The sequence below is a fragment of the Columba livia genome, chromosome 27 (genome assembly GCF_036013475.1).
Source record: "Columba livia isolate bColLiv1 breed racing homer chromosome 27, bColLiv1.pat.W.v2, whole genome shotgun sequence".
Taxonomy (NCBI): Eukaryota; Metazoa; Chordata; class Aves; order Columbiformes; family Columbidae; genus Columba; species Columba livia.
The window spans coordinates 3,368,215-3,395,873 of NC_088628.1; the positions used below are offsets into that span (position 1 = coordinate 3,368,215).

At 52.3% G+C, this 27,659-nt stretch overlaps 2 protein-coding genes across 6 annotated transcripts in view; one reads left to right on the top strand and one right to left on the bottom strand.

Annotated features, from left to right (window-relative positions):
- LOC110355552 (killer cell lectin-like receptor subfamily F member 1) overlaps window positions 1–27,659 on the top strand; it is a 201,229-nt gene that overhangs the window by 51,936 nt on the left and 121,634 nt on the right. The gene's annotated exons all lie outside the window — the stretch shown is intronic.
- Window positions 1–27,659, bottom strand: part of FBN3 (fibrillin 3) — a 98,674-nt gene that overhangs the window by 15,573 nt on the left and 55,442 nt on the right. For all 5 annotated transcript variants that reach the window (XM_065042615.1, XM_065042618.1, XM_013367468.3 and 2 more), the window contains exons 10-42: window positions 23,877–24,029; window positions 23,023–23,220; window positions 22,234–22,377; window positions 20,934–21,053; window positions 19,477–19,602; window positions 18,876–18,998; window positions 17,904–18,179; window positions 17,379–17,432; window positions 15,936–16,061; window positions 15,419–15,544; window positions 14,472–14,591; window positions 13,341–13,478; window positions 13,208–13,258; window positions 12,101–12,226; window positions 11,444–11,671; window positions 11,205–11,330; window positions 10,733–10,861; window positions 7,724–7,849; window positions 7,309–7,434; window positions 6,857–6,979; window positions 6,051–6,176; window positions 5,794–5,919; window positions 5,564–5,686; window positions 5,037–5,159; window positions 4,536–4,661; window positions 4,010–4,132; window positions 3,642–3,764; window positions 2,890–3,051; window positions 2,358–2,426; window positions 1,976–2,101; window positions 1,558–1,683; window positions 961–1,110; window positions 479–550 (exon numbers count right to left, since the gene is read on the bottom strand). In XM_065042615.1, the coding sequence (XP_064898687.1) occupies window positions 479–550; window positions 961–1,110; window positions 1,558–1,683; window positions 1,976–2,101; window positions 2,358–2,426; window positions 2,890–3,051; window positions 3,642–3,764; window positions 4,010–4,132; window positions 4,536–4,661; window positions 5,037–5,159; window positions 5,564–5,686; window positions 5,794–5,919; window positions 6,051–6,176; window positions 6,857–6,979; window positions 7,309–7,434; window positions 7,724–7,849; window positions 10,733–10,861; window positions 11,205–11,330; window positions 11,444–11,671; window positions 12,101–12,226; window positions 13,208–13,258; window positions 13,341–13,478; window positions 14,472–14,591; window positions 15,419–15,544; window positions 15,936–16,061; window positions 17,379–17,432; window positions 17,904–18,179; window positions 18,876–18,998; window positions 19,477–19,602; window positions 20,934–21,053; window positions 22,234–22,377; window positions 23,023–23,220; window positions 23,877–24,029 (4,314 nt within the window). The remainder of the gene's footprint in view (window positions 1–478; window positions 551–960; window positions 1,111–1,557; window positions 1,684–1,975; window positions 2,102–2,357; window positions 2,427–2,889; window positions 3,052–3,641; window positions 3,765–4,009; window positions 4,133–4,535; window positions 4,662–5,036; window positions 5,160–5,563; window positions 5,687–5,793; window positions 5,920–6,050; window positions 6,177–6,856; window positions 6,980–7,308; window positions 7,435–7,723; window positions 7,850–10,732; window positions 10,862–11,204; window positions 11,331–11,443; window positions 11,672–12,100; window positions 12,227–13,207; window positions 13,259–13,340; window positions 13,479–14,471; window positions 14,592–15,418; window positions 15,545–15,935; window positions 16,062–17,378; window positions 17,433–17,903; window positions 18,180–18,875; window positions 18,999–19,476; window positions 19,603–20,933; window positions 21,054–22,233; window positions 22,378–23,022; window positions 23,221–23,876; window positions 24,030–27,659) is intronic.

The window sequence follows — 27,659 nt, forward strand, 5'->3', positions numbered from 1 at the left end:
ATTTGTCTCACAAACTACCAGCAAGTCTGTCTTTGAAAACTGCAAAATATCTGTAGACAGCCCACAAATGCCAGGACTTTCAACAGCTCCTCTGGCTTCCCATCTAGCAACACACCACTGGAACCCTTGGCTCTCAGCAGTGCCCTGGCAGTGAGCACCAGAACTACCACAGGTTTGGATCTACCTGGCCACTGGCCACCATCTGTGGTCACTGGCCACCTATTTCTCCAGAGGGGACAGAAACAATGGGACAATTGCAAATGTGGGGAGGTCTGAACAGAGCAGCCACTCAGGCATCAGCTTGAAGGCTTGGCCAGCTGCTTGCAGCCATGCTTGCCACCTATTCTCCTTGCCTCTCCTCTGCTCAGGGCTTAATTTTCTAAGGGAGGGGAAAGGAAGGAGCTCACGGGCAGTGCAGGAGGAGAGCAGAGGGGCAGAGAGCAGCCCAGGCTCCGCAGGGCACGGGGTCTCTACTCACCTATGGGCTTCCCTGTGTGGATGTCGATGATGAAGCCAGGGGCCTGGTTCCCGCACAGGATCTGGTACTCAGCTGGAAGGGGAACACCAAGGTCATGGCCAGAGCGGGTGCAGGGAAGGATGAGAGGGACAAGGGCAGCTGTGGTTAGAGTGAGCGGGGAGTGGGTGTGACAGGAGGGGATCAGCACATGGGGAACCCCAAAGACACATACGGCACCAGGCAAAGGGACCTTCAAAGCTCATCTAGTCCCACCCCTGCCATGAGCAGGGACATCTTCACCAGCTCAGGTTGCTCAGAGCCCCGGCCAGCCTGGCCTGGGATGTCTCCAGGGATGGGGCATCTACCACCTCTCTGGGCACCACAAGTGCTGCCTCCCAGACCTTCTCCCCCTCTATTTGGTTAGTGCCTGTGACTTGAAGTGCATGGGATTGCTGGAAAAGCAAGAGGGCAGCCACCATATCAAGATGGTTTTCCATACTTACGGCTGGCTGGCGTGGGACAGGGCTCACAAGGCTTGTTCCAGGCCTTGCCAATGTTGTAGGAGCAGCAGCACATCTTCTTGGTCATGTTGAAGGACAGCTCATTCTCACACGTGTCGTTGTAGTTGCGATAGCACACACTCTTCCTCATGTCTGCAAAAGCAGCCCAGACATTGTCTCTGCCAGCCCCAGGGTGCTCATTATGCCACCCTGTCCTGTCCTGGTGCTCAGGGACCGCAGGTGACACACAGGCCCTTCAAGGGGAGCCCAGCAAAGTGGCTGCAGTGCTGGGCTGAAGCTGCCCACACCGTGCTGCCCACTGCACAGCCCAGGCACAGCACTGCCAGACCCTCTCAAAGAATTATAAAATAGTTTGGGTTGCAGGGACCTTCCCAGCTCCCCAGTGCCCCCCCTGCCATGAGCAGGGACATCTTCACCAGCTCAGGTTGCTCAGAGCCCCGTCCAGCCTGGCCTGGGATGTCTCCAGGGATGGTTCAGCCACCACCTCTCTGGCCAACCTGGGCCAGGCTCTCACCACCCTCACCATGAAAATAATTCTTCCTTGAGTCTAGTTGCCCACAGATTTGGACCATGCCGTACCCATGCAGTTGTTTCCTCCATTGACTTGCATGTACTCGGGGGGGCACACGCAGGTGTAGTTGCCGAGTGTGTTGTAGCAGGTCCCAGGGCCGCAGATCCCAATGTGAGCAGAGCACTCATCAATATCTGTCAAATGAAGGAGATGGGAGGTCAAAACATTGGGCACAGGTAGAGAATGGCCTGACACAGGGTTGCACAAAGCATGGACAGGCCTGGCATGGGAACCAGGCTGGCCTGGCACTGGGTAAAGGGGACGGGGTGTGCGATGAGTGTGGGAAATCTGGAAGAGAAGTGGGGAGAAATTCTGCCAACTGCTCCTAGGGCAGCCTAGATACACGTACAGCTCTGTCGCACCCACGCACAGGACTGCCATGTGCGCCAGGCACACAGCCGAGCACAGGCACCGCGGTGCAGGTACCTTCACAGATGCGCGTGTCCTCGTTGAGGTAGTAGCCAAGGGGACACTCGCACTGGAAACTGCCAAAAGTGTTGACGCAGTTGCCACCCTGGCAGAGACCCGGCAGCTCCTGGCACTCGTCGATATCTGAAGAGGGAGAGAATTCCGGAGGTGTGACCACCTGTCAGCCCAGCCCAGGCAGTATGTTCACCCCAGGATCCGCGCTGGGTTCATCCCACCACTTCCAGCCCTCGCTGGAACCCGGAGCACGTCCGAGGAGAGCACACACTTGCTGTTTATCATTCTGTGGTCAGGGGGCTCAGCAGGCACCCAGCCAGACCAGTGCCATGGCAGACAGTGTCCATATGGGGTTGGGCTCTACCAGTACCCAGGGTCATCTTACCTTCCAGGATGACGGTGATGGGGTTGGGCCGGAAACCTTCTCCTCCAGGGCACAAGGTCTTGTACTCGGCTGTGGAAAAAGTCAGTCAGGGGAATCCTTAGCTGAGTGGGCTCCCATGAAACAGGAGGGGTAAGGAAGAACCAGGAGAAACCCAGGAGAAATGGGCCATGAGGATGGGGTTAGTGGCCCACATGGAGCAGCCTGACTGCCAGCACATGCCAAGTCAACTTGGCTGCCCTGTCTCTGCCTGCCCACCCTCAACTGGGGTTATTCCACATCCACTGCCCTCCTGCTGCCCACTGGACGAGGAACAAAGGATCCCAACCTGAATCCCCCAGGCACAACCAGCCTGGACTTCTCATCCCACTTCACCTCTCCCTTCAGCTTTCCTTGCTCCATCGTGATGACATCCTGGACCCAGGAGCCCCAGCCTGAGTTTAGAACTCATAGGGAAGTGGATGCATCTCTCCTCTGCTCTGCGCTGCCCAGCTGGCCCATGCCCAAGTTCGTCCCAGACATTTTCCCAACTCACTCGTGTTGGCAGGAGGACAAAGCTCGCAAGGGTTGCCCCACGCACGACCCAGTGAGCAGCAGCAGGATGCCCGAGTGACCCCAACTCCAATTTCTGCGCTGCAGGAGATCCCTCCGTCTCCTCGATCCTGGGTGTCCAAGAAGCAGTTCCCAACACGTGTATCTGCACAAAGACAGCGGTGGATCAGCAAAGCCTCTCCTGTAAAGACTTGTGTGCACAGGAGGAATGAATGGCTCTGTTGCCTCCAGAAGCAGGGAGAGGAATGAGGCCATGGCCCTAAACCACACGTCCACACTATCAGGTACCTGTGTTGTAATATATCGCATCCAGACTGTCCCTGCAACCTTGGGAACTCTTCAAGAATAACACTTGCCCAGCTTATTTGGTAAAAGCCACACTATGTCATACAGAGGTCATAGCATGGTGGCATGTCTTCAGTGTGGCCAAGGAACACAAACCAAATAATGCTGTCAGTAACCCGGGGCCTTTTGAGAATAAAAGACTAAAGAACAGCTCCAGAGCTGCCCAGGAATAAAATTGCTTCAAGCAGGAGAGCACCCACACTAGTGACAGAAGGTGGGCCATGTTTAACAGGTGGATACTCATCATGGACACCCAGGGATTTGGCAGGGCAGACAGTGGTCAGTCCCCCCAGTGCCTGGTAGTGGCCAGTTCCAGCTACGTGGGATCAACAAGAAGAACAACCAAGGTCTTGGATGGAAGGTGCGGTCTCCACACAGGTCCCCACTCACCCACACAGCCCACACCGGTGGGGTTCAGCTCAAAGTCCTGCGGACAGTTGCACAGGTAGCTGCCTGGGGTGTTGACACACAGCCCATTGATACAGTTCACGGGGTCTGCACATTCGTTGATGTCTGAAAGGACAGAAAGAGGAAGACTGAAAAAAAAACAGATAAAGACTGCCACAGAAACTACAGCCCCAGCCCTACCCAGAGCAGCATCAAGGCCTTGCCAAGAGCAAAGACATCACCACATCACCCTGGGACACTTAATTGGCTTTAGGCTGCTAGTGCCACTCTGTGTCATGGTTGGGACAAGCTCACACCAGCAGGTCACAGAGCACTGATCCTCATCCAACAGCCCCGTCAACGTCCTGTACCTGTGCAGTTGCCTCCACTCCTGTCCAGTTCATAACCATCATCGCAGGCGCAGCGGAACATCCCAGGCAGGTTCTGGCAGGTCCCAAAGACACAGATGTTCTGGAAGGTGCATTCATCAATGTCTGCAAAACAAGGAGAGCTGGGGACTCAGGATCTGGCCAAGTACGAGGGCAGGCCTCTCCTGCTCCCACCTCAAAGCAGAGCCACAGCCCATGGTAACCCATCTCAGGACGGTTCTGGTGCCATGGGATACCATCTCCTGTGTGTATGTCCTCTCCGCTCACTCCTGTTTTGCTCATTGTCCACATCTCAAACGGATTGTTGGCTTAGCCCAACTTCTCTGCAGGCTGGGGACCAACTCCTGTAGGTGGAGGAGCTGACACCTCAGGAGTTTTACACCACCAGGTGATGGTGGGTCTTCCTTAGTAATGGATCAGGTGGTGACAGTGCCACGGAGAGACCGAGGCCAGAAAGGAGGTGGACACTGGACCTCCTGGAGCAGCGGTCGGAACTCTGGGCACTTACCCTGGCAGGCCTTGCTGTCCTCTGTGGGGTTGAAGCCCATCTCGCACTCACAGCGGTAACCCCCAGGTGCATTGAGACATTGTCCATTCTCACACAGGTTCACGTTGTCTGCACACTCGTCCACATCTAGAGAGAGACAAGCAAGAGACCGACATGGTGTCCACATGAAGATGGGAGCGTTCCTCTGCTTGCCCAGAAAATTCCCACAAGCATTTCCCTAACTGTCTCCTGAGAGGCTATGAAGAGGAGGTTACAATACCTCTCATTGCCTTGATACTCCCAAATACCCACCGAGAAGACGGTGGATCTCAGTTGAAGGTATCTGAGCAGGCTGTGGTGCAGGACAGGCTGCAGTGGCCTTTGGGGGACATCTACTTTAGGGAACCCCAGACACAGGCAGCCAGGTGCTGAGCCAGGCTGCTGGCTAAGAGGGGGTGACTCCATGTCCCAGCTGGACACCCAGGCCAAATTCCTGCTGCCAGTGGAGTCTACGGGCCTCACCTGAGCAGGAGAAGCCGTCCCCATTGAAGCCTTCTCGGCAGGCACAGCGGTAGGAGCCTGGTGTGTTGACGCAGTTGGCATTGAGGTTGCACTTATGCTCTTCGGTTGCACACTCGTCCAGATCTGGGCAGGGAGAAGAACACCCTCATCAGGGTTTTGCCTCTGCCATTCCCTCTAAGCCTGGGCAGCTCGTGTAGGGCCCAGGAGGGGACATAAATGGCCCAGGAGATTGCAGTCATATCCCTACACACCTCCTGCTAAAAAGTCTATTCCCATCTTTCTTATCAGCCCCCTTCATGGCTTCACAGACACAGCTGTACAGCCTGACAGCAAAACACCCACACATCCACACCTACAGTCCCCCTCTGTCACACCCACATCTCTCCACGCTTCTATAAATCCTCATGCAGGGTTTCTGGGGCTCATGAGCATTGGAAGTGCAGGTGTCAACTCAGCCCAGACAGACATCAGAGATGCCCACAGAGCAGCTGGACACACAAACACCCTCTCCTGGGATGAGAACTCACCGTTGCACTTCAGCCCGTCCCCAAGCCAGCCTGTCCGACACTTGCATTTGAAGCTCCCGGGCACATTGATGCATGAGGCGTGCATGTCGCAGTTGTGAGCGCCGATCTCACATTCATCGATGTCTGCAGGAAGGAAGGAGGACATCAGAACGGACACAGCTCTCCAAGGCAGGAGGTGTTTGTGAGGGCTCCCACCAGCACCCGGAGGTGCAGGTCTGGCCTGTTCCCACCTGTGCAGCCCGTGGTTCCCTTCTTGACAAAGTAGCCCAGCTGGCAGTGACAGATGAAGGAGCCCTTCGTGTTTTCACACTCGCCGTGCAGGCAGATATTCGGGTTGAGATCACATTCATTCACATCTGGAAGAGAAAGAGCACTTGCTTGGAACACCACAACAACCATGGCATGACTCTGGGGCAACTTGCTGCATCCCTTCCTCCCTCCAAGGAGCCTCGTGACACAGCGCTCACACATCCCCCCTTGTCCTCACCAATACAGGTCTTCATGTCCAGGGATGCCATGAAGCCATCGAAGCAGAGGCAGCGGTACTCCCCGGGGATGTTGGTGCACTGCCCACCATCACAGATGTCTGGATTATCCTCACATTCATCAATATCTAGAGAGAGAGGAGATTGTTGCCGGAGTAAAGACATTAGAGGCAGTGAAATGGTTTTGTGGGAGCAGGAGGGAGTCACAGGAGGGGCTTTGCTCCAAATCACATCCCTATTTGTCTCCTTTCATTTACTGATTTATTTAATTCCAACTTGAACGTGGGCAAATGTGGTAGTTTCACCTATGCTGAAGCTCATATTAATCAATATACTTGCTTCTAAATGTTCTCAACATCATGAAGATAAATGCATTTTAAATATTGTGCATATAGTGGCTCTAAAATGTCATACTAGTGGACATGCTAGCATTGGACTTAAATTTGTGTGGAACATTATTAAAAGTTTTCCGGACAAAAGCCACTATTTTCTGCTGAGATCAGGCATCATCCTTTGATGATCATAGAATCATTTTGGTTGAAAAAGACCTTTAAGATTGTGTCCAGCTGTTAACAATCTTCATGTACAGCTGCTAGAAGGATGATTCTATGTAATTACAGAACTCTGGAGCCTGTGATGAAGAGTTGGACATTGCAGCGCAAAGCAAAAACATCTGTGAAGGGAAATCACCTCTCTGGAAGGGACTTAAACCAGAGACCACCTCACTCGGAAGCCAACACTGTGGCTGACCAGCCATGGACGCAGAGGTCCCTGGGCAGCACCTATGAGAGCCAAGCTGGCCGCTCACCTGCACACGATCTCTTGTCCGGCATCAATGCGTAACCTTCGCTGCAGCTGCATTCATAGCTGCCCTCCGAGTTGGAGCAGTGCGTGTCACAGCCGCCGTTGGTTATGGTGCACTCGTCGATGTCTGGGGAGAAGGGAGAGGTCAGGCGGTTGCTCGGACATGGTGTGGTACACAGAGACAGGGTGGGAGAGGCGCTGAAGACGAAACAAAGCTCCTCCAGCCAGAACAAAGCACCTCTTGCCTTCTTTGCCAACCCTTTGCAGTTCACAGAAGTGTCACAGCTGACAACAGCCTCTCACCAGTAGCACCAACCGGCTGTAGCTCAGCCAGGAGGTTCCCCCTGTGTCCTACCCTCAGACACCCACCAAGGGTTACAAGTAGTGTGAGGCCAGGGGGGTTCTGGATCTGTACCAGGGTCTTGGCATGGCTGTTTGCCAAAGGGCAGCACTCACCGACACAGCCTTGCCGGTCCAGCGTGGCCTGGAAGCCCGAATCACAGGCGCACTGGTAGGTACCGATGACGTTGACGCAGCGGCCATTGCGACACAGGTTGTCACTGAGGGAGCACTCGTTGATATCTGTGGTGGGTAAAGCAGTTTGAGCAGCCAGCCATGGCGAGGCCACGTTGAGCATCGTTTGGTACCCATCCTTGGTACCACACCCAATTTGGCATTGCCCCGAGTGTCAGTCTTCAGTGAAGAGCAGATAAAACAGACATCACAAATCAACAGAACTCTAGGAGTGACCTCGGTCCTCCCTGCATGAGTGTGTTCTACCCACTTCATGTGTCCAGCATGAGACCCAAGTCTCCCTGGACCATTCTCCTTGCACAGGCTCTGGTCACAATCGCACTTTCCATCATCTCACCTACGCAAGTGTTCCCTTCAGATGTCAGCTCGTGGCCCGGGGGGCAGATGCACTCGAAGCTGCCATCTGTGTTCATGCAGATCCCACCTCGGCACAGCAGCGGGTCCCGCTCGCACTCGTTGATATCTGCAGAGAACAACACGAAATGTGGTGGATTGTCCCCTTCAGCTGGGTTTTCCAGGTAATGGGGTGGTGCTGGTGCTACGTACCACAGTCCCATCACCAGAGAGATTTAATGGTTGGACTCAATGATCTTAGAGATCTTTCCCAACCAAAACGATTCTATATATCCCAAAACAGACGGACATCACAATATTAATGGAACAGTGAATGCAGGGCTTGGGGGAGTCCCGTGGACTTAGGGTTGAACTATGCATTTTGGGAAGTCGCAACTCTCGCCTTGAGCTCAGTAGGACATGAAGTGGAACGTCAGGAGGAAAGAAGTTATCGGCTTTGTGCAGATGAGCCAGCAAGGACTAGAAGGACAGTTCCCAGCTCACATCCCACCCATCTTAGTACATTTTCACAAGTCTCATCAGCAGAGGGATTGTTCCTTGGAAAATGTTAAGTTTCTTTGACAGAAGACCAACAGACAGGCTGTCTTGGTAACAGCCTTCAGAGTAGTTCCATATCACACACACAGGGCTAGGAAATAGTCTGTACATTTCTGAAGAAAATCACATATGGACAAGGGGATTGAATTGACTAGGAACTGGAGAAATTCCTGAAGTAAATGCAACTGCTGTGAGAGAGATGTGATCCAGCCAAGCAAAGAGGAAACCAGGCTGCTGGCATTAAAAATCATCTTTAAGAAGTAATAGAAAAGTTAATAAATGCAAGAATTAAAACAAAACAAAACAACAAAACAGCAGGCCACCAGTGGGGACGGTGACTTTCTCCATATCTCAGAAATGGAGGAGGAGAAGGAGGAAGATGATCAGTGATAACCCTCGTACACACTCTACAGAGAAGACAGAAACCCATGCCAGTGGCAGAGTGGTGATATAGTTTAAAGAACTCAGAGAATCAAATATGGAAAATAAATAAATGGTATAGAATCGTGCCACAGATTGATGTGGTTTGAAAGTCCAAGCCAAAGTAGAAAGAGCAGAATATTAAGCCTAGGTTAGTCAGACAAGTGAGTCTGGCTAGACAGGGAAGAGGAACACGGAATGCCAGGAATGAGAGGACAGCAAGAGTCTGGCTGCCTTGTTGGAGACAAACTGAGGCACTGAGGTCATGGATGGGATTTCATTTTTTTAAGCTCCAAAGAAGAATTATTAAATTGAAAACAGATGAGGATCTGACAGAATAAAAACAAGCATTGGCCAGATGGGAGGAGCTGTAAAGAATTAGCTGAGGATAAAGGATGATTAAATGGGCAGGCAAAAGGAAGTCCTTACAAATCGAAGTGGAAATGGAGAGGAACGCGGATGGTCTATCAGAACTTCTCCTGAAGGACTTGACCTGTGTAAATGTTTGGGGAAGTGGACATGGGCCTGATTAATGGTTGAAGCTGCTACAAAATTGCTGCAGATCCCAAAGAAAGGTGTGGAAACAGCAGCAGTTGATTACATATCATATATGATAGCAGGCTGCAAGTCATTTTGGAAAAGACTCAGTGGAAAGCAACCCAAGAAAAATTGGATAAATCAGCAAGATTCAGAGTTGGAAGAGACACAAGCTATCAAATAATGAAGCTCTTGCTGAGTGAGGTTTATCTCCATGTTCTCAGGACCAGTGGAGGTTCAAAGACCAGTGGAGGTCTTTGATTTAATGGCACGTGGCTGTAGGATGGGCAATGACAATGGGAAGCCACACAGTGCTATACAGACATAAGCTTAATATATTTACATCTCCATCCTAGTAAAGGAATGGAAATAATAGGTCTACTAATCTCAGCAGTGATCTGATGATATAACTGAAAGCTACTTGCAAGGAACATAAATTATCTAGAAACAGGACCAAGCTACATGTAACTGGATTAAGATGACCAGTGTGGTATGTGGGACATCATTTAGGGCACGTAGATGAACCAAGTTAAGAAGACAATTACGGTGGCATGGATGGCGTACCAGAGAAAAACATCTACAAGTTGAGAAACATTCTGCAGTGGTGTTTTAAAATAAATGGTTTCATGCAAGGGTTGAACATATGATATTAATAATGTCTGGAAACGGGTGTAGGTTTAGAGTGTGGATATGTAAATAATCAGTGGCAGAATAAATAATAGATGGGAAGCAGAGGGAGATGAGACGTCACACAAGGGAAAGAGCCAAGTGTGGAGGAGAACTGGAGCTCAGAGTCACCGAGTTCAAGCTGCTGGGCTGGCACAGCTCCACTGTGGACTTGCCAATCCCCAGAATAAAGATTGCCATCTCCCTGCGGAGCAGGAATGAAAATACCAGGCAGGGATCCTGTGTGGCAATGCCAGGCTCCAGCTCCAGCTGCTGGTGGCTGAAACAAGAGGGAGGGATCCAAGGATTCAAGTGAAGAAAGAGCACAAAATGAAGAATGAACATTGTATGAGATGGAAAAAGAGATATAAGGCCTTAGATTTACATGAAAAAAAGGGAAGGCAACATAGCAGGGATAAATCTTGCTATATCCCTTGGGTAAAGCAAGCAGGAAAGGGATAGGAAAGAACTTGAGAAAAGCTGGTCGGTGGCCCCGTGGGCTCTCACAGCTGAAGGAACGGTGGCCAGGAGGTGGCAGGGCAGGACCAACGATGTCCCATGAGTGTCATGTCAAGAAGAGGCCAGAATGCCCCCCTGGGCCTGGCGCTACACCCAGAGTCCTCGGAAAGCTGGCCTGGGCTGCTGGTCTCCTTCCCCAGCCCATGGGGCACCAGCAGCATGGGGTCTGGCCTCTGTCCCAGGAGGACCTCACAGCAGAGGTGTCTGAGGGACAGTTCCCAGTTCTGGCCCCTTTGACAGATCTGGCACCAGGTACTTTCTCCCCTGTTGTAAAAGAGTGAGGGTGCTGCCCTGCTCGGGAACAAGTCTTTACCCATGCAGTTCTTCATCATCATGAAGCCGCTCTCGTAGCCTTCGAAGCACTCGCACTCGAAGCTGCCCGGGGTGTTGACACAGGTGCCGTGGCCACAGAGGTCCGGTGAGATGCGGCATTCGTCGATGTCTGTGGGGACAAAACCAGCTGGAGGAGGCAGCACAGGCTACAAGCACCATCACAGCTGGCACTGGGCTGCCTGTTCTGCACATCAAACTCAATTACAAGGACTGGCAAGTCTGACCCAGCACACCAGGGAACTCTTTGTTCTGAAGGGAGAGACAGCAGTTCAGCTTTTGCAGTGGTGCAGGACTGATCCTTCATGCCAAGGGAAGGAGGAGCTCATGGTCCTGCCTTTGGCTTCTCAGCATGTCCCCGAGGTAACTGCCACGACTCTTCCAGATTTCACCATCATGCTAAACGTCCCACAAGGCAGCAAGAGTGGTCTGGAGGGGGGTTACTCTTCCCTTACCTGTGCAGTTCCTTTCCTCAGCATCCAAAGCAAAGCCATTGCCACAGAGACACCTGAAGCTGCCAATGGTGTTTCGACACGTCCCATGAGTGCACAGGCCAGGGAAGACTTTACATTCGTTCACATCTGTGGGTGAAGGCACAACAGCACAGTTTCAGGGAGGGGATGTCTGCAATGAACCTGGGCTCCCATGGCAGGCAGCAGGTTCTTTGGGCTGTAGCTCCCCTCTTTCTTCTCACCTTTGTAGAAGGGTCTTCCTGACAGCACGTCTCCTCGGTTGGCAAAGCCGGGGCCCCTCGGGCAGATGGCTTTGTACTCGCTGGAGCCGACCTTGGGACACTCTTCACAATCGATGCCCCAGGCGGAGCCCACGGAGCAGCAGCACATGTCGATCCGGTACTTGCCTGGCAGAGGCTCCGTGCACTCGTCTTCGTCCCACTTCATGTAGCACTGCTCCACGCGCACGTCTGGGGAGAGAGCAGAGCTCAGCCCTCGCCTGCAGCGCTCAACCTCCGGTAAAACCAGAGATATCATTTGCTATGACACGGTCAGCAAAGTTCCCGCAAGATCTTTGGCTGGGGCATCCTCCAAACAATGGCCAGGTTGGATGAGGCCACCTTGTTTGGGAAGCTATGACAGACTTAATACGGGGCACTTTAAAAAGACGGATCCAATGTGTTACAGTTACACAAAAATTTACAAATGGTTTAACGAGTGAACAAGTTAGAGTAACTTTTTTATAAATGCTCTATGTTCCCTCCACCTGCTGTATGGACTGTAAGAGTTTCATTCATGGGCAGTTGCAGAGATATAGCAATTTCAAATTGGGTAGGGGGTGGTTGGATCTCTGGAGAGGGCTGAGCAGGGGCCAGGGGCTGGGTGACATGTATCCTTACCCACACACGTCCTGGCAGTGCCATCAAGGGTCAGTCCTTGTGGACACTCGCAGCGGAAAGAGCCGGCCGTGTTCACACAGCGTCCGTTCGGGCAGACACCAGGGAAGACCTCGCACTCGTTCACATCTGCCAGCACAAAAGCAAGAGATACAGACATGGGAGTGGAATATCGCCAACCCAGTGGGGCCTTGAGGGGCTCCTGGAGACAGAAGGAGTCCAGAGCTGCCCACCAGCCTAAAACTGGCAACTTGTCACAATGAAAAACACATGCTCCATGCACAGAGCCATGCCCAGACGCTTTTGCAAGGAGGTTGCGTTACAAAGCCTCATCAGAGACAGACAGACAGACAGGGTGGTCCTGTTGCCACATCCATAGTTGGCACAGTGTTGGCAGAGCAGCACCAGGACTCACAAACGTGAGTGCTGCTGATGGAGCAGCTAAACCTGGAAACCCATTGCCAGGCACATGAATGGCAAGAAAATCATCAGCATGAATTGACCACGGAGAAGTCATGATTGATGAGCTTGATAAAACTCTGTGATTAAATGACTGGCCTGGTAGGCAATGGGAGTGCGGTGGATATTGTCTACCAAGCCTCCAGTAAGGTCTTGGACACTATGTCCCATACGATCTTCATAGACAAGCTGCTGATGTACAGACTGGATGAGCAAAGAGTGAGATGGACTGAAAACTGGCTGCCCCTGGGGACGATCAATGCCACGCACCAAGAGGTGCTGGGGGTCACCCAGCAGCTTGGCAGAAAAAGGACTTGAGGGTCCTGGTAGACACCAAGTTGAACGTGAGTCAGCAACGTGCTGCAAAAAAGGCTGATGGGATCCTGGGCTGCATTAGGAGGAGTGTGGCCAGTAAGCCAAGGGATGGGATCCTTCCCCTCTGCTCTGCGCTGGTGGGGCCACACCTGGACTGCTGTGTCCAATTCTGGGCTCCCCAGTATGAGAGAGAGGTGGACATACTGGAGAGAGTCCAACAAAGTGCCAGGACATGTAGATCCCCCCAGACTCAAAGATGCAGGATGGCAACAAATAAGCAATGACCATGTTCCCAATTCAAAAAAACAAAGCCTTCTGTGTCCCGCAGCACCTTACCTTCACATGTGACCCCCTTCATCCTAGCATATCCCCGGGGACAGGCAGTATCTGGAAGACAAAACAGAGGAATGTCAGCAAATAAATGGGCTGCCTCCTGCCTTCCCGACCGCCGTGCCGAGCAGAGCCTCACCGATCTCGCAGCGCTCGCAGGGGCTGCCCCACGCGGCCCCCAGTGTGGCGCAGCACTCCGATTTCAGTGTGGCCCCGTTGATGTTCACCTCGCAACGTCCATCCTGAATGTTCAGCCAGCACGTCCCTTTCATGCTGTCTGTAGGGGCAAAGTCAAGGTGTGAGCGAAGAGCTGATCCTTGATGGAGGTCCCCAGCAATGTGGGAGCCAGGTTGCCACGAGAAGCAGCTCGGAAAAACTGTCCCTGAGCTGCGATGTGACTGTTGCTCTCTGGTGTCAATTGTCTTTTAGGCTGTGGGGCCAAGTGCTTTGCAACGCGGACACAACCGTGCTGCTCCCCACAGCCCTGTCCCACTGCTGAGCTGTGCAGCAGTATTTCTGTGATACAACTGAATCACAGAATTATTTTGGTTGGAAAAGACCCTCGAGATCATGAAGTCCAACTGTTAACCCGCACCTGGCACTGCCCCATGTCCTGAGAACCTCATGTCCGTCTGTCCAGCCCTCCAGGGATGGTGACTCCAGCACTGCCCTGGGCAGCCTGTTCCAATGCCCCACAGCCCTTTGGGGAAGAAATTGTTCCCCAGATCCAACCTCAACCTCCCCTGGTGCAACCTGAGGCCGTTTCCTCTCATCCTGTCCCTTGTTATTTGGAAGAAGAGACCAACACTCTCCACGCTACAACCTCCTTTCTCTCCAGCTATCACTGTGATGCTTTGCAAGGTCCTGATCATCTAGGAGTGGGAAACAGGGACTTGTCATCTTGTTGAGAGGGTTCTACTTCATACTGATGGGTCTTAATGTCAGCACACCACAAACCCATCTGGTGGATGAGAACCAATCAGCATCCCCTGGGAGCCCGTGTCTGTGCTTTGTCTTCCTGCAGCACAGTTGGGGATTTCTGTGTCTGACACACGCTGCTCAGAGCACTGCCTGAGTATGTAGCTTTTGGGCTTCCTAGATCATTAAGAGAGGTGTTAACTGTTACAGAAACACTAGGTGAGAAACAGAGGCCACAAAGGATCACCATCCCCAAACCAGGAGCACAGGACACGCTTCAGATGACCAACAAGGGGTGATGATGAGCACTGCTGGTATCAGAACAGCTGGTATAAGAAGGTCACATTCTCACCCACGCAGATGGTGCCACTGGGGTCCAGCTTGCTGCCCGGGGAGCACTCGCAAGCAAAGGAGCCGGCGTTGTTCCTGCAGACGCCATTCACACAAGGGTTTGAGGTGCACTCATTGATATCTGCAGGAAGAAAGGGAACGTCACTGTTCTGAGTGTCAGAGGACCCAGTTTTCTGGGGGAGATGAGAAGCAACTAACATGAACAAAAGAATTTTTCAGCTGTTCAGAGCATCATCAGGGCAGGCCACAAGTGTCCTGCATGTACAGCTCAAGCGCGCACTGTCTGAACAGGGTGGGCACTGACAGCAGAGACCATGAAATCACTGACCTTCTTCAGGATTGAGGGAACGGAGGGATTGAGACTGGTTGGTGGGACTACTGGGGAGTGATGGACCCGCTCAGGGTTGCTCCTGGCTAAGACAGGAGCAGCCACAGTGTTGGATTTGGCCTTCATGTACCTGTCTGAAGCAGATGTGTGCCATTTTTCACCTTCTTTACAGAAAATCCCTTTTTTTCTCCAAACAGACATTTATGTGCAAAGTACCAGTTCTCAAATGTTTGAGGATTTTGTGGTCGGGAAACAATTTCCCCCACTCCAAACTCTAAGCTTGCAATCAAATCCCCAAAACGTGCAATTTTGGTCAGGTTTTAGCTAAAATTTTGGGGGCCTAGAGGAAATTGTCCTGGTTTTCAGGCACTGAAAAGCCCAGATGTTCTGGGTTAGGATGGCCACCATTTTGAATGAACTGTGAAATTTCTGCCTAGCAAAAAGAAAAACCCCAAACCCACAAACCCAAAGCCTGGACCTGCTCCAGTTTAAACCACTGCGGTCAAAAGGGAACAAAAGACACATTAGACCTTGAGCTGCCTTTCAGGCGGGACCTTGAGCAATATCTCATGCTTAACATCTTGTGAAGACGTTCTCCTTTGCCTTCAGAGTCACGTTACCTTCACAGGTATCTGTCTCCGTCCTGAAGACAAAGCCCTTGGGGCAGGTGCAGGTGTAGCTGCCAGGTGTGTTGCGGCACAGTCCGTTGTCACACAGCAAGCGGTTGACGGTGCATTCATCGACGTCTGCGAGCAGAGAGATGGGGTTTGAGCTACACCACCAGTGTCCACCCTTCTACTCTACCAGCCCTACCGAGCTCTGGCATGGATGTTAATTCACATGAGTAGTTCCTTGGATAGCCCCTTGTGCTCTTCATAGAATCATAGAATCATTTTGGTTGGAAAAGACCCTCAAGATCATCAAGTCCAACCGTTCACCCACCCCTGGCACTGCCCCATGTCCTGAGAACCTCATCTCCACGTCTGTTGAACCCCTCCAGGGATGGTGACTCCAGCACTGCCCTGGGCAGCCTGTTCCAATGCCCCACAGCCCTTTCCAGGTCTGCATCTGGCTCCCAGCCTCACACGCTGTGTTCGCGCTTCATGCTGTGTGTGCCACCCTCTCCCCTGAACTCACCCACGCAGTTCTTGCCCGTGGGATCTGACTCGTAGCCCAGGTTGCAGATACAGCGGTAGCTCCCACGCAGGTTCTCGCACATGCCATTGGGGCAGATGTCTGGGTTGAGGGCACATTCGTTGATGTCTGCACAGAGAAAGAAGTCAAATGAGATGGGCCACAGCAAACACAAATACAGAAAACTTTGACCTCCTAATTCTTCACTGCTCCTTGGTGTCAAGAGCCAGCTGGGGCACCCCTCAGCAGAAATCATAGAATGGTTTTGGTTGGAAAAGCCCCTCAAGATCACCAAGCCCAACCATAACCCACCCCTGGCACTGCGCCATGTCCTGAGAACCTCATGTCCGTCTGTCCAACCCTCCAGGGATGGTGACTCTAGCACTGCCCTGGGCAGCCTGTTCCAAAGCCTGAACAGCCCTTTCCAGGAAGAAATTGTTCCTAATATATGCAATCTAAACCTCCCGCCCAGGCCAGGGCTTCCCAGACACTGCTGGCCTTTGTCTCCATGTAGCTGGAGTTCAGTTACACTCCCAGAGAAACGCAGCCCTGGAGAGCGCTGAGTGCACACAGCCCGGGTTGCGGGCAGTGATGGGCCGACCAGAGCACGTCTGACATTTGCTTCTTGCTAGAAAGCATCTTATAGTTAGCCCGAGACTGACTTCGGCCAAGACACGGTGCCCTGGAATGAAGCCCAAGAAGCCACCAGGGTTTTTGCCTCTGGCTCATTCCCATTTAGAAAGCTTTGCAAGGCCGGAGCTGTCTGGCTGCTTTGTGCTCTCCCTGCTGATCCAAGCACTGCCCAGGGCTGGCAGCGCAGCCACCGGCCTGACCTCTCGTGCGGCCGTTGAATTCAAAGCAGCCCCTTGGCAACACATCCCAACACACGCTTATCACCTCCCTGGGAGACCGCGAACCCTCTTCTCCCGAAACCAAGGGAGCTGGAGGGCAAACAAGCAAGAGGATGCAATTGGTCACGCTCTTCATTCCCATCAAAGCAGGGAGGGAAGCCAAACCCCTCATGTGCATCCCCAGAAATGTAGTTCCTGCAGGGTGCCAGGAATCAACTGCTTGATTCAAAGCACAGCCCTTGGGGATGGTTGCTCAACATTAACTCATGGTGCTTTAGGGAGGAGAAAAGAAACGCACATCCCCTCTCCCCCTGCGCCAGAGCTCACATCCCACCCACAGACACCCATGAGCACAGAGAGAGGTTCTTGCACGCACTCCCACCCACCCAGGCTGTGCGAGCTGCCCTGCGCTTACTCACAACCAGCTCTCACGTACACGGGCGTAACGTGCTGATTTTCTCGCACAACCTCCGCAGTGCCAAGTCTCTCACAGCACACGCTCCCACAGTCACACGGACGCACGCACACTCAGTTATAGAGCTGAGACCGACATCAGATGTGCCTGTCTGGGATATAGGACACGGGATGCACATACCTCTGCCATCAGCTGTTATTCCAATGCCACTACTGCAGAGAGCCTGGAATTCAGCTGTGGAGAAAGCACAACATTAGGTTTTCTAGACAGTTCATGCACAGGAACATGAATTCTGGGTAGTGTTCGATTATTGTTTGTTAAAATGTCAGCTCTGAGCTTCCAAGCAGTGTCTGTTTATACTTATGCAGCATCTGTTTTAGAGCTGATACTGGCAGTTAATAGCCTAGCACTGTGAGAATCTCTGCAGTGAGATCAGCATCAGATTCATGGATCCAATCTAAATTTGTTGATGTATGGCATCTCTCTCCCCCACCTATGGCTTTCCTATAGAATCACTTCGATCGGAGGAGACCCTCAAGATCACCAAGCCCAACCATTAACCCAACAGGGACACTAAACTATGTCCCTGAGAACATCATCATGTCACAAGCTGCCTGGGCCATCTCAGAAGAATTTGCCAGGGCCCTGGGATGTCTCTGAACACTTTCCTGGCCTTTTGCAAGCTCGGATAGAAGAGAAGCTCACCAGAGTTTTTGGCCGGACAGGGCTGGCAGGGCTCTCCGAAGCCATGGTCTGGGTTAGCACAGCAGCACTCCGACTTGGTGACGGCTCCTGGGAAGGGACGAGCGCACGTGCCCTTTTTAATGCCTCCGTAACAGGTGCTGCGCATGTGGGTGTCCACGCAGACCCGTCCGTCCACCCCGATCGCCAGGCCCCCCAGGCACTCGCAGCGGAAGGAGCCCTCGGTGTTAATGCACCAGCCGTTCATGCAGATTCCTGGCGTCTCGCATTCGTCGATGTCTGAAAGAAGCAGCACAAACCGGGTGTTACCTACCCATGGGCAGCAGGACACACAGACAGGGGCTTTGGGCTATTTTTCAGGGAGACCTGGAGACCAAGAGGGAGCTAGAGGAGCAGTTGAGAGCATCACATCCCTGTGTGCTCTGCTGTCCCTTGTGGTTCAAGGGAAGGAAGAGGGATCTGGACTTCTTCAGCCTCCTGAGACCCAGCCCCTTCTCAGAGTAGCTTTGTCTCTGCTGTTAATTGGGCAGCGCCCAGAGAATTCACTCTGTGTCACAGCGGCATATCAAAGAAGCGCTGTGTTCTCCTCCCTTCTTCACTCTGCCTTCCCATCCTGACCTCCCTGGCTTTGGGAGGTGGCACACAAACCGTAGTGGAACATGCTGTAGAGGCTGGAAAAGCCATGGAGATGACCACTGCCAGCTCACTTTGGCCACACAGAGCTTAAAAACCCCACTTAACCTCCTTCAGGAAGAGGATTTAAGCTCTAATTTGCTCCAAAGCAGTGGAGGTGCAAGGACATTTTCCTTTGTGCCCATTCTGCTGAGAGGGGCTGATTTCTGGTGGCAGAGCAGATGTCTGGCAACAGCTTTGGTTTTTCTGAGCTCTCCTTGGCCTCAGACACATCTCAAGTCTCCAGGAACACGGACAGCAGGCTGGGAGGAGGACAGAGCCCAGGCTTGGGGAGCTACGCACCGACACAGTACCGCCCGTTGGGAGCCAGCACAAAGCCGGGCTTGCAGATACACTTGAAGCTGCCGTCCTCATTGATGCACATCCCGTTGAGGCACATGTTGGTGGTGGCACATTCGTCATGATCTAGGGAGGATACACAGAGAACATGAGCTGAGCCTGAGAGCTGCAGCAAGACTCTTCTGTGCTCAAAAACTCCCTGTCCCCCATTTCATGGTCATATTGTTCCTTATGGCAGCGGGTGCTAATCCTCAGCTGTCCTGCTGCATCCCTGCTGCTCTCGGTATCCTGGTCGGTTGGTGCAGCTCGTAACAGGACTTAGACAGTCGCTGCTGGAGGCAACAACTCTCACAGTGATGGAGAATGTCCTGCCCATGCTCCTGGACCCCAAAAACTCCAGGAGCACTAACACCCTTACAAAAATGCCTTCTTCTTTCAGCGTGACTGTATCCTCTCCTCTCATTTTAAGATGTACTCTGCCTTAGCAGTGTCCACCTGAGATGAAGGGAGTACAGCACAGATTAATCACCCAGGAGGACATAGTTGCAGCTCAGTCCCAACCTCTCCGAGGCCACAGATGATGGCAGATCAGGAAACAGCTTACCAACGCAGTTCTTGCCATCGGGGGTGATTTCAAAGCCAGCGTTGCAGATACACTGGAAGCTGCCGTCAGTGTTAACACAGCGGCCGTTCCTGCACATCACTCCGTTCATGATGCACTCATCGATATCTGGCGGGGAAATAAATGGAAGAAAGTAGTGGCAGGTGGAGTGAGAAGTGGTTTCAGCTTAATCTGGTGCATGAGAACATCAAGCAAGTGCTCTGAGACACTCAGAGCGTGCCCTGCTCCAGGATCACACTCTGCGCAAACTTCAGGAGATGGAAAAGATGTGGGGAAAGCTTTCTGTCTGCTCTGGAGGCAGCACGAATGACATTTGTGAGGTCAGAGCTCTGGGATCTCAGCCTCTCCATGACATCTTTGTGAACCTCCTGCCCCAGGGCCACCTTTGCAGTTCAAACTATCCCAGGGCTGTTCAAGTCCGTGGAGACTTCTCCTAACATGGAAAAATCAGCTTGAGGGAAGCCAGAAAAGGATCTGAATCACAGATGCAACACGGTGTCCCTTCACAGAAGGAAACCTCAACAGAAGTGCTATGTGACCCACGTGGGCCAGTTTCTTGTCCTGACAGCTACAGACGTCACAGCCGAAGAACCACATCCAATTTTGGCAAGAAAAGATAAAGAGAAAATTAAGGAAGCTGAGAATATAAAAACAAGGACAATGAGAAGCTTGGAAACCTTATCAATGAGAGATTGAGAGAATGGCATTTGTTTAGTCTAGAAGGGAGATGTGACAGGGGGGTTACAAGTTGCAGTTTCCCAAGATGTAGAACAATGTTGTAAATGAGATAGCGACAAAGCAATTTTTCATGGCCAGAAATAATTCAGCTTAAAAGATTTAGTTTGGAAATCAGGAAAAGCCTTTCCCATTGTAAGGCAAGTGGGGGTGGGCTTCGGAAACCCCTTCAGCAGAAGCCACTGGACAGCAAAATAAATAAGTAAATTTTAAAAAATCAAAGATCAGGCACTGAGAGGGAAATTTGCCTTTGCTTCTTGTTCACACGGGACGTCACCTTCCCATCACTCTGTTTTAGCAGTTCCTCACCTAGAGCACCATCTTGCTGCAAGACAGTGACAGAACAATGTTGCTAGAAACCACAATCCTTACGTTGATACAAAAATGCCTCAAAATCCTATCTTTTTTCAAAACAAAGTGTTGTCATCTTTAAATAGCACTCTGCTCTTGAAAAGGACTCTGTAAGTTCCTTCATTGCTGCCAGCCAGTTTTAAAGTAGATAAAGGTAAAGAAAACCTCTTCTAGACAGATTCCAGGACACTTGGCAATTGAACTAAGTTGTTCTGAAATCCCACCTGTGCTGGGGACTCCTCACTCTGTTTTCCCTTTACAACCATCTTCCTTTGGTACCTGAGTCTCTGGTAAACCTGCTGGCCATCTCGCAGCACCCTGCGTCCTCCCGAAAGGATGCGGAGAACACTCACCGATGCACGCCTGCTTTGTGGGGGTGCTCTGGAAGCCTTCGTGGCACTTGCAGTGGTAGGAGCCGGGGGTGTTCACGCAGTCGCCGTGCACGCAGGGGCTGCTGGAGCATTCATCCACATCTGCAAGGAGGAAAACCCAACCCGTGAGTCACTGTTACACACAGCAAACTGCCAGGAGAGGCAACGAGGGCTGGAGGAGAGGAGAGGAGAGGAGAGGAGAGGAGAGGAGAGGAGAGGAGAGGAGAGGAGAGGAGAGGAGAGGAGAGGAGAGGAGAGGAGAGGAGAGGAGAGGAGAGGAGAGGAGAGGAGAGGAGAGGAGAGGAGAGGAGAGGAGAGGAGAGGAGAGGAGAGGAGAGGAGAGGAGAGGAGAGGAGAGGAGAGGAGGAAAGGGAGGGGGAGGGGGAAGGGAAAAGGGAAGGGGGAGGGGGAAGGGAAAAAGGAAGGGGGAGGGGGAAGGGAAAAGGGAAGGGAAAAGGGAAGGGGGAGGGGGAAGGGAAAAGGGAAGGGAAGGGAAGGGAAGGGAAGGGAAGGGAAGGGAAGGGAAGGGAAGGGAAGGGAAGGGAAGGGAAGGGAAGGGAAGGGAAGGGAAGGGAAGGGAAGGGAAGGGAAGGGAAGGGAAGGGAAGGGAAGGGAAGGGAAGGGAAGGGAAGGGAAGGGAAGGGAAGGGAAGGGAAGGAGAAAGAGAAGAGAAAGAGAAAGAGAAAGAGAAAGAGAAAGAGAAAGAGAAAGAGAAAGAGAAAGAGAAAGAGAAAGAGAAAGAAGAGAAGAGACCTTATTGCAGCCTTCCCGTACTTAAAAGGGGCCAATAAGAAAGATGGGGACAGACTTTTGAGCAGGGCCTGTTGTACACAAGACAAGGGGTGATGGTTTTAAACTAAAGGAGGAAGATTCAGGCTGGACGTGAGGAAGAAATTGTTGATGCTGAAGGTAGTGAGAAACCAGGTGTGCAGCCAGCCATTCACATGTTAAATTGGAACCCCAGTTGAGAGGGCAGAGACCAACACCTGTGCTCCAGGTTCTTTTTAACATTGCTCTCAGTGACATATAGTCTCTTTTGGTGGTTCTGAGTTGTGTTGTTGCAGTATCATTAGACTCTACAGGGAATAGTAGGAGTGAAGGATAATCTGTAGGGTTCACCAGTTTCTTAGTGCTGTTGCAAATGTGAGCTCCTGGTAGGCAGCAAACTTGTCTGGAGAAACCGTTTGGATGGCAATTGGGCACTGCAGTACCTCTCAGTAAGGAATCTTCAATTACTAATTACTCCAGTTACCTATACTCCAATTACTAATACTTTACTCACCGATACACTCTCCGCGCACATCCTGCTTGTAGCCCATGTTGCACTCGCAGCGGTAGCTGGACGGGGTGGGGATGCAGCGGCCGTTCAAGCAGAGGTTAGTGAAGTGCTTGCAGATGTCGATGGTCTGATTCAAAGTGGCGGTTCCTGGAAAGCACGGAGACAACATCAGGGACTGTACTGCAGCTCCCCTAATTGTCCCCAGGGAGTTGGTGACAGACCAGTGATGTCCCTGTGCCCTGCACACATGGGGCTGCAGACTCAGCTGCCTCTGAAGTCGCTGTGGTACCTGGCCCTACCCCACTGACATGCACACTATGGTACAGCCTCTCAGAAGCAAGATGAAATCAATATTTATTGATACCCAGTGCATGATCACAGGCTTCAGCCCTTAGCAGGGCTACCCAGGGATGCACACAAGAGGGGTGTGTAAGGTGGTGGGAGAAACAGTTTTGTCTAGGGGAGGCAGAGAGCAAGGTGGTGACATGAAAACTTCATTCCTATTTGGTAATTAGACAGATATTCTGCACCGGAGCCAGCCTCGGCTCCCCTGCTCTGCCAGCAGACGCTGTTTGATCTGCTTCTGGGCTCAGCATCCTGCACAGCGTTAGTGTCACATCCCACCGCTCCCCCCGTGTCAAAATAAACCTCGTAGCTGGCGTGGAGCACAGGCGCTCTGCTGGTGTGTGCAGGGCTCGGAGGAGCGGGCCAGCACGCAGGCAGACGCGCTGCCTGTGTTCTGAGACAGGCAGCCAAATCGGGTCAGCACAGTAAGAAAGTCATTTTAATTACCAATGCTTGAACTTCCTGGGCCCATTCCAGGGAGACCTGGGATCCCGCCTTGTCCATTTGCCCCATTTGGTCCGATGCCTCCAGGCCCGTTGAGTCCCGGTCCAACACCATTGGGCCCGAATCCAGGAATTCCTGGAAAGCTCCCAGGGAACCCTGGCACGACTGGGAGTCCTTCGATGCAAAGCCTGCGGTACTCATCTGAAACGAAACAGCTGTCTTAGCGCTTTTTCCAAGAGCGCCTGGATCCCTCTCCTGCTTCTGCCAGAATGCAGAGAACAGAGGGATGGAGATGGATTGATGGGGAGAAAAGAGGGTGGGTGCTGATGGGAACAGGACAGATGGGCAAGGAGGGTTTTAACACCCTCTGGGCTGGAGCAGGTGATGAGATAGAGCTTGCCAGGGGGTTTGGCAACAGCTTCTTGGTGTGTGTGGGTCAGCTGGCACTGTGGGATCCCTTCATGCAGGGAAGGACAGGACACAGGAGGGTGCCAGACACTAAAGCTCTGCCCTGCTCAGAGCTGGCGGTGGAAGAAGACAGGCAGAGAGATCGATCTACAGTGCTGGGCCTCCTCAAGGCCTCCCGGGCTCACCCTCGTTTGGCCCCGAGTTTCAGCGACAGCACGAGCCAAAGCGAGCTGAAGAGGTAGGAGGAAAGGGATAAATTCTTGCCTTGGCTGAACTCATCTGGCTCAGCTTCAGCTGAGACCCACGTAGGAGAGCCAGCATCCCCGTGTGACCTTTCTCTGGGTGTTAATGTTGATGATTTTCCACGTCTGCGCAAGCCTGGGGCACCCCCGGGGCCATGGGAGCCACCAAGCAGCGTGTAGAGGAGAGGTCCTTTGTGTCGCACTTACCAGAGCCGCGGACAGGACACATCTCTGGGGTCTGGGCGATGGCCCAGCAGCGCCCGGAGTCGCAGCAGCACTGCATCTTGGTGTACTGGCCGGGGAGGTCCCCGGCGCAGCGCCCGCCGATCAGAGCGGAGAAACACGTCCCGATCCGCTGGTCTGTGGAGAGGGAGAGAAGGAGATGCATCCATAATGTCTTATCGCCATACTCTTGCTCAGGGCCTCACTGGCTGTTCCCAATGGTTTCTCCTTCCAGTGTCCCAGTCTGACCTGTTCTGCCTCATTCTCCCAGATTATAGAATCATAGAATTAAAGGTTCAGGGTAAAACACTGGCCCAGGTTGCCAGAGAGGTGGTGGATGAACCATCCCTGGAGACATCCCAGGCCAGGCTGGACGGGGCTCTGAGCAACCTGAGCTGGTGAAGATGTCCCTGTCATGGCAGGGGGGGCACTGGGGGAGCTGGGAAGGTCCCTTCAACCCAGACTAATCTATGATTCTATGACCTTTCCACAGCCACCACTGCCCAGTGCAGTCCTGGACATCTCAAGCCCGTCAAGGACCTGACTCTCCTTCCCAGAATTGATTTAATGTCAAACGTCCCATGTCCCAGCCTTCCCATGTCCCAGCATTCCCCACCAGGTCCCAGTGGTCCCAGCACCTCCCACCAAACAAACAGAGCTGTTTGCAATTCCGCATCCCCAGACGGATCGCTCCCATTCCCGGTGGATGCTGTTTCAGGTCCTGAGTTAGTTCCCACACCCTGGACTGGAGAATGAGCCTGGATGGTGGTCAAAGCCTTTGAGCCTGGCCAAAGCCACAGACACCAAGCCTGGCACCGGCGTTCGGTGTGTGTGGCTTCTGGACAAGGCCCAGGAGACTGAGGGTCTTTCTCATGTCTAGCAAGTTCCATCTGGCACCAAGTCCTCTAGGAAAACCTGGAATCTTCCACTCATTCATCTCCTGTCCCTATTTCTCAAGTAAATTAATGAGGGGGAAAGTCTAGTCTGATTTGTCATCTGTGCTCTAGACTGACATTAGCCAGCAGGCTGACACTTTCCTGAAATATAATTGAAATTAATTGCATGGAGCTGTTTGATCTGTGGGCTGTGGTTACATTTCTTCTCTAATCACAGCTCAGCGACCTGCAGAGGACAGTGACCCCGTTTAAAGCCAGGGCGACTAAACCAGCAGGTCTTTTCCCAGATACGCCCTTTCCGCCACTCCACAGCACTGAGTTCGGCAAGATTAGTCCCTTTTAGGAAACTTTCTCCACCAATGGACTTGCAGAAAGACAGACAGACCAGGAGAAGGGAAACCTGAATGAGAGGATTGAATGCAACATTGGATTAGATCCTAATCCTAATGAAGTCCAAACCACATGGGTGTTCAGGTCACCCCAAGCCCTGCTCTCTGAACAAGCCAGGGCAGGAGAGCGGGGGCTATTTGGAAAAGCTGCACCTCAAACCCTTGATGGGTGTTTAGCTAAGGGAGGGCTTAGTGCCGAGCCTAAGTGAACTTTTAGATCTAATCTAGATCTGAGGGTGGTAGTTCGGAATAAACCCTTCGGCCATTAGAGAGGACGGATCCCACCCAGCTCCTTGTCTTCTCCTGTGGGATGCTCGCTGTCCCAAAAGCTGTGATACAGGGACAAAGAGCGATTTGGAGCACCCAACCTCCCTCCCTGCAGACAAGTGCTGACAAGTTTGACAAGGCAGGGAGGTCACAGCAGTTTGCGTAAGGGAGGGAATGGTCCAGCCTGTATTCATCTGGACAAATGTTTATTAAATTCAGCTGTCTTTGCCGCAGTTTGTAATAATCTCGCTCAGAAATGAAGGTCACAACTAATTGAAAACTCATCTGGAGCTGCCTTGGGCAGAGAGAGGGGTGGATGGAAAGAACGGCGGGTCCCTGCGGTCCCTCTGTGACCTCCTGCACGACCACCCACACGCTGGAGGTGCGAGCACAAAGCCGCCGTGGTTTTGTTCCGCCTTCCTCTGCAGCTGTTAAGGGAACAGGTTTGCACAACAACCTCAGTAAATCAGATAACGCTGCAGGCGAGGAAGGAGGTAAAATTCCCCGTGAGATTAGACAGCGCGCAGAGGCGGGGGATAGAGGCACAGGTCTGTCGGAATCTCTGATTCAGAGAGGCTGTAGATGCTTGATGAGGTCCAGCCAGGAGCGGGACAGCAAGAGATGGAGTTTGGTCTCCTTGTGGTAGCGGGACAGGAGCGACTCCAAGCTGGACCCTCCTGCTGGGCTCGGGCAGAATCTGCACCCACCCGGCTGGGCTGGGATGCCCTGGGGTGTGTGTCCCGATGGCAGGAGCAGCCCCACACCAGGACCTGCACCCCCAGGGTGACAATCCAGCACAGCTCATCTCTGCGTCACGTTAACGGTTGTACTTGATGACCCTGAGGGTCTTTTCTAACCAAAATGATTCTACGACTTCCTCTCTGGGATGTGTGCAAGGTGTCCAAGACCTGAAGTGCACCTGGGAGTGATTTTGTAGTTTTCATCCTGATGAAAACCTGGTTTGTTTATTTGGTGGCAGGGCAGGGAGAGATGGAGTGATAGAAAGTGCTGGCACCGCTTCCCAGGGGAGAACTTTGAAGGGTGAGGATTCCTCTCACTCTGTGTCTTGTCCCTGAGAAACTCAAGTGCCCAAACCCAAACAAATTACTGTTTGCAAAAGGCTCTGACTACAAAGGACCTGAGGGCTATTATTAACAGCTCAGAATGGATCTGCAACACAGCAACATGGAGCCAAAGGTCTTTCTCCCACCCAAGATGCCCAATGGCGCTTGGCTTGCAAGGAAAAAGTGTGCAAAAGGAACCTCATACTGCAGTGGGGACACTTAGTCTGGACCAACGATGCCATCATGTGCTCTCTGGTTCTGGAAAACTGACCTATTTCAGTCTTGCCCGGGTAAGATTAGATGGTGGCATCTGTCTTGGTGAAGAGCAACGCCAGGCCAAAGGCACAACGCATCCCTCTAGGCACAGGTCCCACCAAAGTGTGATGTCCACCGCACACCTTGGCCACCAACGCTCCTGCTGACCCAGCATGGTGAAAACAGGGCAGCTCTGGGTGTTCTTGCAGGACAGCTTCATTGCTCGCAAGTGGTCTAAATAAATTCAGCCCCTGGCTGATCATTCTTCCCCAAATCCACCTCCCAGTTCAACTGTTGTAAGGTCAGGGTATAGATGTATCCCTGAAATGATCTGATAAAATCTGGTTGTCTCCAGCAGGAAATGCTTTACAAATCTGGACTGAATGACCCAGTTCGCAGTCTATGTTCCTATACAGGTTCACACTATGGAGCCTTTCTACACCGTCTGGCTCCTGGAGATGTCCAGGCAGAGCTCAACATCCCTCCCCAGCTCCTTATCGATCTCTTTTGAGCCTCTGACCCTCACACCACATCCCTTCTGTCATTTCTTGCCCTTGGAAATGTCATCTCCTCATATTTCCTTTTTCCCCTTGCTCTTTCCCTTCCTGGACAAAAGGTTTCTCCAAGCAGGTGATGTCCTCAGTAACACCCTCACAACCTTCTCTGAGCCCAGGATTTGCAATGATAAGCAAGATCAGGCCCAACCTGGATCTTCGGGCAGTAAATCTGCTGATTTTGCCCAAGAAGAGATAAACCCCAAATCTCTCAGAGCTTTGCTGCACTATCAGGAAAAAGAGCAAAGAAAGCGAAGCGCAGGAGCGCTGACTTGCAATGAACACGGGAACACCATGTGCATATCTGGAAATGCATCTAAAAGGCCATTTTTCTCATTTGAAA